Source organism: Poromitra crassiceps (genome assembly GCF_964638095.1).
Source record: "Poromitra crassiceps genome assembly, chromosome: 29".
NCBI classification, from domain to species: Eukaryota; Metazoa; Chordata; class Actinopteri; order Beryciformes; family Melamphaidae; genus Poromitra; species Poromitra crassiceps.
In genome coordinates this window covers 14,038,433-14,051,770 of record NC_139641.1, presented here as the reverse complement: position 1 = coordinate 14,051,770, position 13,338 = coordinate 14,038,433, and the positions used below count along the sequence as shown (strand labels likewise).

The following is a 13,338-nucleotide window of genomic DNA, read 5'->3' as shown; positions in this document are numbered from 1 at the left end:
TGACGGGTGAATCTTAATCGAATTGTGATGCCAGTGAAGATGCACAGTCCTACTCTATGCCGCTCTATGCCCATATGCATGGGTGGCAGAGCTCAGTCCCTGACCACGCCATGGTGAATGGATACAATGGGGGAATTTACCCCACCCTGACCACGCCCCCAGCCAGGCTGAGCCAGCTAACCCAGCGTCTATGACGAGACATCGCCTCAACCTATATACACTGATTGTATGCGTCTGTAACATTTGTCCATGAGTTAATTGACTAATGAGTAGACGGTCATGCATCATATTTTGATGGTGAAGCTGACGGGAACTAATGTTTGCAGGCATGATTCCTATGGTAATCCGTATCCTGGCCAGGGAACGCCCCCTAGTGGCTCCTACCCCAATCAGCAACCTGGAATGTACCCACAGCAACAACAGGTAAATGATCCTCCCTCCCCGACACACTCTCACACTACCCACAATACACTGGAATCAGTTGTTGTTGTTGTGTCCTGATATTATTTATTTATTTCTGACCATCTCCTCATTTACCACTAAGTGATCTTAGGGGATTGCTATCTACCTCTGTGTTCTATTTTACTGTTGTTGTTGTTGTTGTAGTACTGTTGTACCTTGCTAATAGTAAGTATCATCATTTTTGTACCATGTATCTTGATTGTTTAGACACTAGGATTTTCTTGTATTTCTGTATTTGATATGTACTGTGTGCGCACAAGACTCTGTGTGCCCAGGGACTACAGATGCAAATGAGCTTTTAGCTATTTCTGGTGCAATATATTTATTGTGTACTGTCCCTGCTCAAATAAACAATAAAGATAAAGATGTCAAAAGTTTTGCTTTTCAGTGTTAAAGTATAGATTTGGTTCAGGAAGTAATCTCATATTTAAGAATCACGTTTTATGTCATTTCTGGGTGAAATGATCTGCCTCACTCTGAACCCTTTTGATGTCCAGAGCTACAAGCGTCCTGTGGAAGGGGGTTACCCTCCAGCAAAACGCCATGAAGCAGAGTACAGCGGGCCCTTCCCCGGTGGACAACAACCACCGCAGCAGCAGCAGCCACAACAGCAACAACCGGGAGGCACCTCTGCGCCCCCTACAGGACAGCAGGAGTCGTACAATCAGTACAGCGGCAGCGGGCCTTACCCCGGCCCCGATCGCCGGCCTCCCGGCCCCCCCGGCAATCAGTTCCCCTTCCCCTTCGGCCGGGAGCGGATGCAGGGCGCGCCGGGGCCCAACGCTCCGCCCAGCATGCCCCCTCAGATGATGCAGCCGGGCGGCCCCGAGGGGCCTCCGGCGGGCATGTGGCCGGGACGAGGCGGCGACATGAACTATCAGAACTACCCCAACCGGCCGGGCGGCGGCCCCGGGGGCCCGGCGCAGGGGCCCGGCGGCTACCCCGGCATGAACCGCCCCGAGGAGCTGATGTCGTCGGAGCAGCGCATGAACCACGACGGCGGCGGCCAGTGGGGCGGTCAGATGGGCCCGCGGCAGCCTCCCTTTGGTCCCGGGGGACCGGGCCAGCCCATGTCCCGTTCCGTACAGTCCGTAAACTACCAGTCCCCGCAGGGCGTGCAGAACCACATTCCGCAGGTTTCCAGTCCCGCCTCCATGCCCCGCCCCCTGGAGAGCAGGACGTCGCCCAGTAAATCGCCCTACATGTCCGGAGGGATGAAGATGCAGAAGGCGGGCCCCCCGGTGCCTGCGTCTCACATAGCGCCCCCTTCAGTGCAGTCGCCTCTGATGAGGCGAGACATGCCTTTCCCCCCGGGCTCCATAGAGGCTACCCATCCTCTCCTGAAACCACGCCGGCGACTCACCATGAAAGATATCGGTATGACTATATCAGGGGTGGCCAAACTTTTTTGGTTTGTGGGGCCGCATACAGAAATATATAAGGAGTCGCGGGCCAAACAATATTAAGCGTGGCAGTTTTCGCGGCAAAAAAAATTGGACCAGAAAACCCTTGTGCCATCAAAAATTTAATTTCTACCTAAATAAATATATGACACATAGTTTATTGATGTGCTCCACCTATTACAATGGGTATTTATGTATGTTTTCAAATGTTCTTTTCCTGTGCCAACAGGTTAAGACAGAGATAATTTAACATAACATTAGTATTAAACATTCATTCAGTATTAAAAATGTCTAAAAATAAATAGACCAGGTCAGGGTGCTCAAGTATAACCCATTTTCAATGGTTTTAAATTGAAAAAACGAAATGGGGGGGGAATCAGTTTTTTTTGTTTTTGTTTTTCCGTTTCTTTTTCTTAATTTTCTGGTTTTTCCGTTGTTTTTCCTTTTTCGTTTTCGTTTTCCGTTTTACACTTTAAAACGGAAAAATGTTTTTAGCTTTTTCTTTCCCTTTTTTGTGTGTGTGGCTAAATTCATGGCGGTTCCGACGCACATCACCTTGTGCCCAAGAGCTTACACCGATAAGAACCGAAGCCTCATAGTTTGTTTCACTCATGTTCCACTGCAGCATGACTGCAGGTGTAAAGCAGAAGAGCGTCTTCTCTTGTCTTCAGTATAATCTTTGTCTGCGATAACACGGAAGTGGCGGCCATACTGTTTCTCTGTGAAAACCATTACTTTAGAAGACAAAAATATCGCTTATTGTCAACAAACAGACTGACAGATGTAAACGCTGATGGACTTTATGGAAAGAGCGTGACTTGAAACTGGTTAAAAGTGACTATCGCGGCGTTTTGAAGCCTGGTGAACACACAGTTAGCAGATGTAGCTAACAGCTAGCTAAATCCAGAGGGTATCTATTGTAAATATTGTATTATCAGTCTATCATACGTCACTCGTTGACAACCATAATGTCTGACGTCATCACCCGTTTTTTACCAACGGCTTATTATTCGGACTTTGAGCCCCAAATCAGGTTATTTGTCAACGAAATAGGGAAAAACACGTGAAATCTCTTCTAAATACACTGGAGGGGGGCTTTAAGTGTCGCTCAGTCAATTTAGCTTGTCCACATTTCTTCAAAGTTTTTGCTTGGGAATTAGTCAATATTATTATTATTATTATTAATATTTAGTATTTGTGTTTTTTCTCTCACGTCACGCAGGAACCCCAGAGGCCTGGAGAGTCATGATGTCATTAAAGTCCGGCTTATTGGCCGAGAGCACGTGGGCCTTAGATACCATCAACATTCTCCTGTACGACGACGGCAGTATTTCCACCTTCAATCTCAACACGGTGAGTCTATATGAGGCCATTTACACCTGGCGCTAACATGCGTTTTCTGTGATCAGATTGCAATCAGATTGTGTTTTATCACTTGAAAATGCCAGGTGTAAACACCCCCCAAAACGCATTGAAGAAGGATGGCAATCTGATCGGCCAAACCACCTCCGGAGGTGGTCAGGGATGCATTGTGTACACATTGAACACAAGTGTAAATGCAATGTGTCCTCTCAATCTGGATACAGCAACTTTATGCGGATTGAGAGGACAACCATTTTTGCAATCTGATTGCAATCAGATTGCAGAAAATGCATGTTAACGCCAGGTGTAAATGGAATCAGGCTGAAGTGATCAAATACAATCTCAGAATCAGAATCAGAATCAGAAAGACTTTAATGATCCCCGGGGGGAAATTGGGACAAGTTACAGTAGCTCGCTCACAGAACACACATAGCATAAATAAAATAAAAATAAAAATAAACCGTAGTAATGCAATATTAAGCAGTAAGCAGAAAAACACAACATAGCATAGAATAACTAGTAATGCGATAGAAGCAAAAGCACAAAATAAGTAGAATGTCTAAGTAGCAAAATACCAATACGTAGAGTAAGTATAGTATACATTCCGTGTCAATTAACATTATTGCCTGTGACATATTGCACATATTGCACGTGATTTATATTAAGTCGGCTTGCCCTATACGTTACACGTGGCTCAGCCAGGCACAGTTAACCTATCGGCTGGCTCAGTCCCAGGGAGACTGAGTGTCTCCGAGGTGCTCTTTAAGAGAGGCATTAAATAGACCAATGGCCACAGGCAGGAATGATTTCCTGTGCCTCTCCGTCTTGCATCTAGGTGGAATCAGTCTTTCACTGAACGTGCTCCTGTGTTTGACTAGCACGTCATGGAGTGGATGCGAGTCATTGTTCATGATGGAGCGTAGCCTGGACAACGTTCTCTTCTCTGACACCGCAGTCAGAGATGTCAAAATGTCCGTAGGCTATTATTAAATTATTTATTAATATTTGATTCCTGACAGGACAGGTGTTCATATAGCCTACGTGTAGGCTAATCTCAAGTCTCCGTGATATAGCAGATCGAAGTTGCGAGGGTCTTTGATCTGCTATCTCCAAATTCCCGATAGCCTAAATAGGCTAAATAAATACATAGGCTACATAGCCTACATAAATAAATAAATAACTTTCTCCATCTCTCTCCCGATCCCTCCCTCAACATCAAGTTACAGACACACAGCAACATAAGTCGTGTTTCCATTACCCTCAGAAATGCGCAAAATCTAAATATCGCAATAGAAATTGGGTAATGGAAACACGTAAATTTCGAAAAACCTCCCAAATATCGCAAAAAGTTTTTGCACTCTCATGAGGTGGTTTTTCAGACGTGTCGATATAGCAGTTTATCGCAAAAGTTTAATGGAAACGCATTTTTCGCATTTGCATGTCATGTGACCCATCTTCTCCTTTGGAAAAGGAGCGGAAAATGAAAGGAAAATGAGGGAGAAAGGGTTCGCCGTGGCAAAACCTCCGCAGCAAGTGGAAAACTTTTAAGCAACGCTACCTAGCAGAAAGACGAGTGTTGTGCAAAAGCGGAGCTGGGGAAAATAGATCATGTTTAATGACAGAAACGGTCCATGGTGACAGGCTGCCTGTCTGTGTGCGCGCAGTTGTAGGCTACCTTTTTTCCTCTGCCTCTCGCGCTCACTGCATTCACTGCAGCCAGCAATATGTTGACACTCATTTTCTTTTGAATTGATAATCAGGCTCGTTTATATGCGTTGTAACTTCATGTGGTGATTTGCATTGACCATTGGTTGGATTTGAGCATGCAGGGGACGGGATATGGGGCAGATCCCCGTGCGTAATCACTGTGGCAGCTGCTGCAACGGGGAATTGCGTTCAGGTGTGCGCGCCGTCACTCAAACTCAACTTCAATGGAAACGCCTACAAGTCGCAATTGTACATTGTCGAAGTTGTAGAAATATCGCAATTATTTTGCGAAAAACTGTAATAAAAACACAGCTATAGATGGGACTAAAACAAAACTTTTGTAACAATTGTATCAATGAAGTACCTGAATCGGAACAAAGCAAACGACCTACAGGTGTGAATACACCCTAATATATATATAAATATATATAATAAATATATATATAAAATATATGTTTAATATTTTCACCGTTTCCCTCTGCAGTTGCCTGGCCTGCTGGAGTTGGTGGTTGAGTATTACTGACCATAATGTTTAATATGTTTCCCTCTACCACACCAGCTCAGTGGCCTTGTGGTCTGAGTGTCCGCCCTGAGACTGGGAGGTCGTGAGTTCGATCCCCGGCCGAGTCATACCAAAGACTATAAAAATGGGACCCATTTGCCTCCCTGCTTGGCACTCAGCATCAAAGGGTTGGAATTGGGGGGTTAGATCACCATATGATTCCCGAGCGCGGCGCTGCTGCCGCTCACCGCTCCTCCAGGGGATGGGTCAAATGCGGAGAACAAATTTCACACATTGTGTGACAATCAGTGGGACTTTACCTTTACTTTATCTACAGTTGCCTGGCCTGCTGGAGTTGGTGGTTGAGTATTACTGACCATAATGTTTCATATGTTTCTCTCTACAGTTGCCTGGCCTGCTGGAGTTGGTGGTTGAGTATTTCCGACGCTGCCTCATTGAAATCTTTGGCATCCTGCGGGAGTACGAGGTGGGCGACCCCGGCCAGAGGACACTACTCGATCCCGACGCCTTGAACCGAGACTGGGACAGCGTGGAAGACGAGGAGCCGCGGGTCGACGACATGGAGCAGGACGAGGAGGATGAGGACGAAGAGGAGGAGGAGGAGGAGAAGGAGGAAGGGGCAACAGAGGGGCCGGCTCGTGTGAAGGAGGAGGCAGAGCAGCGGCAGTGCTCGTCGGAGTCTCGGGGTCAAGACGAGAAGGCGGCGGAGGACGACGAGAAGAAGGGGAAGGCTTCGTCGTCTTCGTCCGGGCAGCCCGACTCGTCGCAGTCGGCGCCCGCCGCCCACGAGAGGCCCAAGCAGGCCAGCAAGTTCGACAAGCTTCCCCTCAAGGTGGTACGAAAGAAAGACCCGTTTGGGCCCGGCCGCTCCGGCGCTCACGGCAAAGTGCAGGAGTTCGACAGCGGCCTGCTGCACTGGAGCGCCGGAGGCGGAGACTCCACCGAGCACATCCAGACACACTTTGAGCCGCGCAAAGACTTCCTGGAGTCGCGCCCGCGAGTCCCCGTCCCCGCGGTGGCCACGAGGAGGAAAGTCCCCGACGAATACCTGCGGGACTTTTTTTTCGCGATGGAAGAGGAGAAAAGGAAGAGTCGGGACGAAGAGGACGGGCCGAAACAAACGACTCCCTCGGAGAAAGCGTCGGTGTCGGAAAAGGCCGGCTCCTCGGTCAGCGGCGGCGAGGAGAAGACGGCGGCCGATGAGATCAAGACATTTGAGAAAGAGGGAGTTAAAGTTCACCAGGAGAATAACCGATCCGTCCCTTCCAGCAGCAGTGATTTGTCCCAGCTGGTCCAGCGTGTCGGCACCATCCTGGAAGATGAGCCTCACAGCAAAGACGAGGGCCCGCTCATCACACTGGCTAACTGGCAGGACTCTTTAGCCCGCCGCTGCATCTGTATCTCCAACATCGTCCGCAGCCTCTCCTTCGTTCCGGGCAACGACGACGAGATGTCCAAACACCCGGGGCTGCTCCTGCTCCTGGGACGCCTCATCCTGCTCCACCACAGGCACCCGGAGCGCAAACAGGCCCCGCTCACCTACGAGAAGGACGAGGAGACCGACGAGGGAGTGGGTCAGCGGGACGAGTGGTGGTGGGACTGTCTGGAGCTCCTGCGGGAGAACACGCTGGTCACTTTGGCCAACATCTCGGGCCAGCTGGACCTCTCCGTCTACCCCGAGAGCATCTGCCTGCCGCTGCTGGACGGCCTCCTCCACTGGGCCGTGTGCCCCTCGGCCGAGGCCCAGGACCCCTTCCCCACCCTGGGCCCCCTCAGCGCCCTGTCCCCTCAGAGACTGGTCCTGGAGACGCTGAGCAAGCTGAGCATCCAGGACAACAACGTGGACCTGGTCCTGGCCACGCCGCCGTTCGCCCGGCTGGAGAAGCTGTACGGCATCCTGGTGCGGCTCATCGGCGACCGGAAGGTGCCGGTGTGCCGGGAGATGGCGGTGGTCCTGCTGGCCAACCTGGCGCAGGGCGACAGCCTGGCGGCGCGCGCCATCGCCGTCCAGAAGGGCAGCGTGGGCAACCTGCTGGGCTTCCTGGAGGACAGCCTGGCGGCCACGCAGCTGCAGCAGAGCCAGAGCTCTCTGCTGCACCTGCAGGGGGCGCACTTCGAGCCGACCAGCCCGGACATGATGCGGCGGGCGGCCCGCGCGCTGCACGCCCTAGCCAAGGTGGAGGAGAACCACTCCGAGTTCACGCTATACGAGTCTCGGCTCCTGGACCTCTCGGTGTCGCCCCTCATGAACTCGCTGGTGTCGCACGTCGTCTGCGATGTACTCTTTCTGATCGGCCAGTCATGACAGCTGTTAGGGAGCCGTGGCTCCGCCTCTTTCAGGGTGTTGTCCCTGCCCCCCTCTCTTCTTCCCTGGTAACCTGGCTTGTGTGTGTGTGTAAAAAGGGGCGGGGAAAAGCTCAACGTTGACTGTTTTAATTTATGCAAACCCTTCAGATTCCATTCTCGGAGCCCCTCCCCCCCCCCCCCCCCCCCCCCCACCAGGCCGTCCCGCTTCAACGCGGGGGAACTTCTCACAGAGCTGCGGTGGATTTACAAAACCAGAGAGACGCCCCACAAAGTAGTGACACTAACTTACAAAAACCAGAGAGGGACGCCCCAACAAAGACACTAAACTCGCCACGCGAATGCCAACTTCGACGACACGGAGCAGAAGCGACCAAGGTGTCTGTTCTGCTGCACTTGGGGGAAGGGGGGAAAGTACTTTTTAATAAAAAAAAGATAAATGAATAAATAAATAGCTGAAAAACAAAAACTGTAACCAAAGTTGCCGTCTCGTTTACAGTGAGTTTGGGAGACGACGCGGTGCCCCGAGCTCCTCCCCCTCGAGGGGCACGATGAGTCTGTTAACTGGTTTGTTGTTTCTGAGGTGAACCAGACTCGACAAAAGTGGCCTCTCTACTGGTTATAGTTGCTGTATAATTGGAGTCTCACCAGTCGGCCATGACAGTAGACAAACATGCCGTCTGTCCCGTAGACCACGTTCACCGGGGAGGCCTGTGCAGTGTGCAGTAGATTGTAGGAGACTTTCTGTACCGTACTGCTCTTTGAGTGTTAAGCATTCTGTAAACACACGTCTCAACACAACAAGAGAGAAGCTGGCAAACGCAGCTCTTCTAGAGTTTTTGAGGTCATTTTTAGTTTGATGTTGAAAAGAGAAAAATGGCTTTCTTCCCCAAAGTTATCAAGAAACCTACAACACCCTTACCTCCTCTTTATCCCCATCGATTGTATGAAATACCCCATATGAAAAGAAATCACCCTCTTAGGACTGGTTTTCAACTTCAAAATACAGCTTTGCTGTGGTGTATATATAATGTTGTACATTACACTTCCTTTGTGTCTGTCTCTGTCTGTGTCACTATTCTCACACTTAACTGGCAAAGCGGATGGAGGCGTGGCCCCCGACTCCGGGTCCTCCCCCACACTGATTAGCCCCGCCCCCCTCTGGTTCTCTCCACAGCTCTGTAGTAACTACAGACACACCTGGCTCACAACCTGTTATCTCCTGGTACAACAAAAATAAAACTCTAGATGAAGTTACACATTTGACAACTTTTCTCCAGTAATATGGATTCTGCATATTTGTATTTCAGACTATGTAGCTACGACGACATGTAAATTCCTACCCTTTCCCCTTTTTTGGCTCAATGAATATCATTTATTCAGTATGAAATCTTTATACTATATGTTCCACGTGGTAAGAATAAATGTACATTAAATCTTCGTACGCTGTTTGATGGTTTTGTTCCTCTGGACTTCGCAGGTCTTTACGGAATGCAGATGTAGAAGTATATATGAAGAGTTCATTTGCAAAAACAGGTAAACACCATTCTTAAAATGAACAAACATCTGTTTGATACTCCCTGGAGTGCACATAGAAAACATTGAGGTGATTTATGTGAAGATCAACAGTTTCATATGTTTTAGTTATGATTGATAATAGAAATTTCCCAAAAATAAATTAATTACAGTATAAATACATCAATATATAAAATATGATAAAAAAATCCAAACGGAGATACCTGTTTTTGCAAATTAACTCTTCATATGTTTTTGTGATAAACCAGCTACAACATATGTAGAAAATAAGTATGTTTACCTAAAGGTTGGCTCAAAAGAATATATCACCTTGATACTCACTGGACCTAAGGAGTGTTCTTGCATAACCACTTGTTTCATCCAAAGATAACCGCACACTAGTGATGGTATTGAGTAGGGCTGGGTATCGCCACTGACATCCCGATACGATTCCGATACACAAGGTCCCAAGTCGATACTATTGCCGATACGATTCGATATCGATATTTTAGTTACAATACCAGTTTTGCTTTGATAATGGAAGAGATTCTCAAAGAACTAATGATGTAAATTGTACAAGGAACCCTCTAACCTGGTGCATTATTAAAAAATATTAATATTTACATTAAGAATTGACCATAAAGCAAGCAGTTACATCATGTAATTATTTTTTATTTTAACATGACCAACATAGTCAATCAACATCTTATCTTTCTTTACAGTCTTCTGTCTCTTTCTTTACAGTCTTCTGTGAGAAGCCAAACACATTTAGATTTCCACTATACAACAATCATTGAACAGCAGCATGTTGTAAACAGTGTTTCATAAAGTATAAATGCTTTGTAAATTAAATGAAATTAAATACAGCTCATGAACATTTCCAGTTCACAAACATTATAGTGCAAACAGATTTGAGGTCTGCACATCTGGCTCATGGTGCATGCACAATGCACATGTAGCCTACAGTATTTATGTTTTTGTTTCAACTACAAGCATAAATAAACATCAACTTGAAACTATGTTTTAACTACCACACACAGCCTATAATATAGCCTATGTTTATTTAAAACAAAAATTGTGTGTAAAATATCGATACTGGAATTTATGTATCGATACTTGTTCCTTCACATGAATATCGATTCAATATCGATATATCGATTTTTTTTTAACCCAAAACTGACATACTGTAAAGTGAAGTGAAGGGTTATAGTGCATAAAAGCTATTTGTAACTGAAGCTGTGCATCACTGGATTACCGAGGAGACGCCATCCACTCCTCAAATCTACACGTAGCTATGAACTAAAGCACTGAACACAAATATGAAACATGTTTGTTTTTGCTCCCGTTTCTCATCAGTTGAAACAGATCCAAGACTTTACTATGCACACAAAAGGCTTATTTCAATCATGAGAGACCAGAGGGTAAGGTTAATCAGCAAGCTTTATTACGAGTATGGCATGGCGATAAGATTCATGGCCTGAAGCGGTATGGCATTAATTCTGATGGCGTGGCAGCATGGCAACTGATTCTTTGGCGTAGTGACTCCGTGGCAAGATGCCTCTCTTCTTGAGGCCGGAGGGCATCTGCTCGGAGAACCCCCCCCCGTGGTGCGCCCGGCGTGGCTATAAATACTGCCACGTCATGGCCTCGGCACTGACGACATTAACGCCGTCACCTAGGCAAGTGCGTCACTACTGCACTGACGACATTAACGACGTCACTCTGGGATTACTGCACTTGTCGTCACGCTAGGATTACATGTGATGCTGAGGTCGCTATGTCTCTAGATCACGTGTGGCGTGAGGCAGCGTGACTGGTCTTCATCTTGAAACTAGGTCGAGACCATCATTTCTCTCCAATTGTCTTCACAGATTTGTTGAAATCGGTGTTCATGTGTTCACTCCTCCTTTGCCATGATAATACATCCACCTGACTGGCATATCAAAAGAAAACACTGGTCACAATCGGTCGAATCGGCGTGACGTCACAACTAGGGGTGTCAAAAATAATCGATTATAAGATGCATCGCGATGCGGACGTGCACGATTCTGCATCGATTCACAAATGTCAAAAATCGATTATTTAAAAAAAAAACGTTTTTTAAATAATCAAATAAAATATAATGGAAGTACATGCAGTTGTTTATTTGGATCATAATACAATGCAATTCCAAATGCATTTTTATTTTAAAAGTAGCCACACAGTGAGAAAAAAGAGAGTGAGAAAAAAAAATCATGTATTGGGGGGAAAAAAGGGATGCATCGATAATCGTAATCGAATCGTAGCCCTCTGAATCGTAATCGAATCGAATCGGGAGGCCAGTGAAGATTCACAGCCCTAGTCACAACGACAAATCCCCCAGAAATGCGGAAGCCCGCGGCAGTTAACTAGTATGAGTTGTGCCAAACAAACATTAATATCTCAACAATTATACATCACATCATCGCTTATATTTTGACATTCTGAGCGAGAGCAGAAGTAGCTCAAGAGTTTGATGTATAATATAATGCATGTCGTGTTAAAGTTGGGTGAACTGTGGCAGTTTTTAAAATGTAAGCCGCACAGCTGGGGCTAGAGAGAACACTCAAGGCTGGCTCCATAGGGTCCCATTGCCATTTCCCCCCAGTTGACCAAAATGCTGCTCGGCTGATCCCTCATATAAAAGGCCACTCTAAAATGTGCAGTTTTATCTTGGAAAAAAAAAACTTTTATCGGCCACTGAACTATGAATCTCATGAAGAGGGCTACAGATAGCGTTTCAATAATGAGAGACTAGAGACAGGTAGAAGGTACAGATACACTTTTAATGATAGTAATTAGATTTGGCGAATGGCTCCATGATATGATGACGTATCTCCTGAGATGAGCGGAGGACGTCAGTGATTTATACGATAGAGAATTCCCCCCATAGGGAATTCATCAGGAGCCACGACAATGGTGGTGATCAGGGGAGGAGGTGGGGCGAAACACTGCTTCGATGAGGTTCAGCAACTGAGAGGGGACAGCACATAGGTGAGTTACAGCACAGTGAGATTACATGGGCATTTTTATACAACTCACTCAGTTGATTGGCCAGCAGAAAAACGAGGGAAATGAGCTGATTGGGTATAGTCCAGAGAGAGGGAAACCGTGGGAGACAGTGATTGGACGGGGAATGAGCGGGGCGTGTATATCAATGACTGAATGACGTAACTGCTAGGGGTGAGGCTGCAAGAGGGGGAGAGAGAAATAAAGGGGGCATGCAATTTAATGAATGGATGATACAATATGGGATGATAACCTGGATTGCTAATGTAGTCTTCATTATTGAAAATAGTCCAAGACAACATTAATTATGTTTTTTTTCCACAGTATCTGTGATAAAAATGAGAGAGACTGAATGATCTGAGCCTGAGGGTCTCTAGCGCAATGAGTGCACTGGGCCCAGGTGCACCCAATCAGCCCAACGACCCCAACCTCCAGGCTCCTCCTGCAAGACAGGACCAGGAGAGTGGGGAGGCTCGTCACACTTTGAGATGTTTCATTACAGAGTGTATGAAACCCATGACCAAAGTCATACATGATGTCATTGTGTTTACATTATGGTTGGAATTCTAGTGAAAATAAATGACCTATTTTTGCTCGGGGACAACCTGGAACACCCCTCAAGGACCCTTTGGGGTCCGCGGACCCCACTTTGAGAACCACTGTAATAGACACATGATCGGTGCGTGAAGATGTTGAAGTGAATTGTGTCTGTCTATGTGTTGTAGGCTATGGGGGGGAGATGGTAAAGGAGAATGTTTTAGATTCAAACAAAACAGTGCTCAATTCTTAGATCAGTCTGGCTAGCGCCCCACATTGACATGCATTCGCTGGTGTTTGTAGGCAATAAGCTCAGAGGAGATCTGTCCTACCACACACACAAAAAAACTTTTTTTTGAAAAATAGCGCCGGCCCCCAGATCTATTCATCTGTCATTGATGTTTTAAAGCCCTCATAAATAACATGATATATGACAGTTGATCAGAAATGCTTCCTCTCTGTGTGCTATAGAAGGAAGAGACATAACTCACCACAACA

General features: G+C 46.8%; 1 protein-coding gene across 8 annotated transcripts in view; it reads left to right on the top strand.

Moving 5' to 3' along the window:
* LOC310800137 (AT-rich interactive domain-containing protein 1A-like) overlaps positions 1–9,167 on the top strand; it is a 53,386-nt gene extending 44,219 nt beyond the window's left edge. For all 8 annotated transcript variants that reach the window (XM_083662718.1, XM_083662717.1, XM_083662715.1 and 5 more), the window contains 4 exons: positions 327–423; positions 960–1,839; positions 3,088–3,218; positions 5,843–9,167. In XM_083662718.1, the coding sequence (XP_083518844.1) occupies positions 327–423; positions 960–1,839; positions 3,088–3,218; positions 5,843–7,762 (3,028 nt within the window). In that variant the 3' untranslated portion in view covers positions 7,763–9,167. The remainder of the gene's footprint in view (positions 1–326; positions 424–959; positions 1,840–3,087; positions 3,219–5,842) is intronic.
* The last annotated feature ends 4,171 nt before the right edge of the window (positions 9,168–13,338 follow it).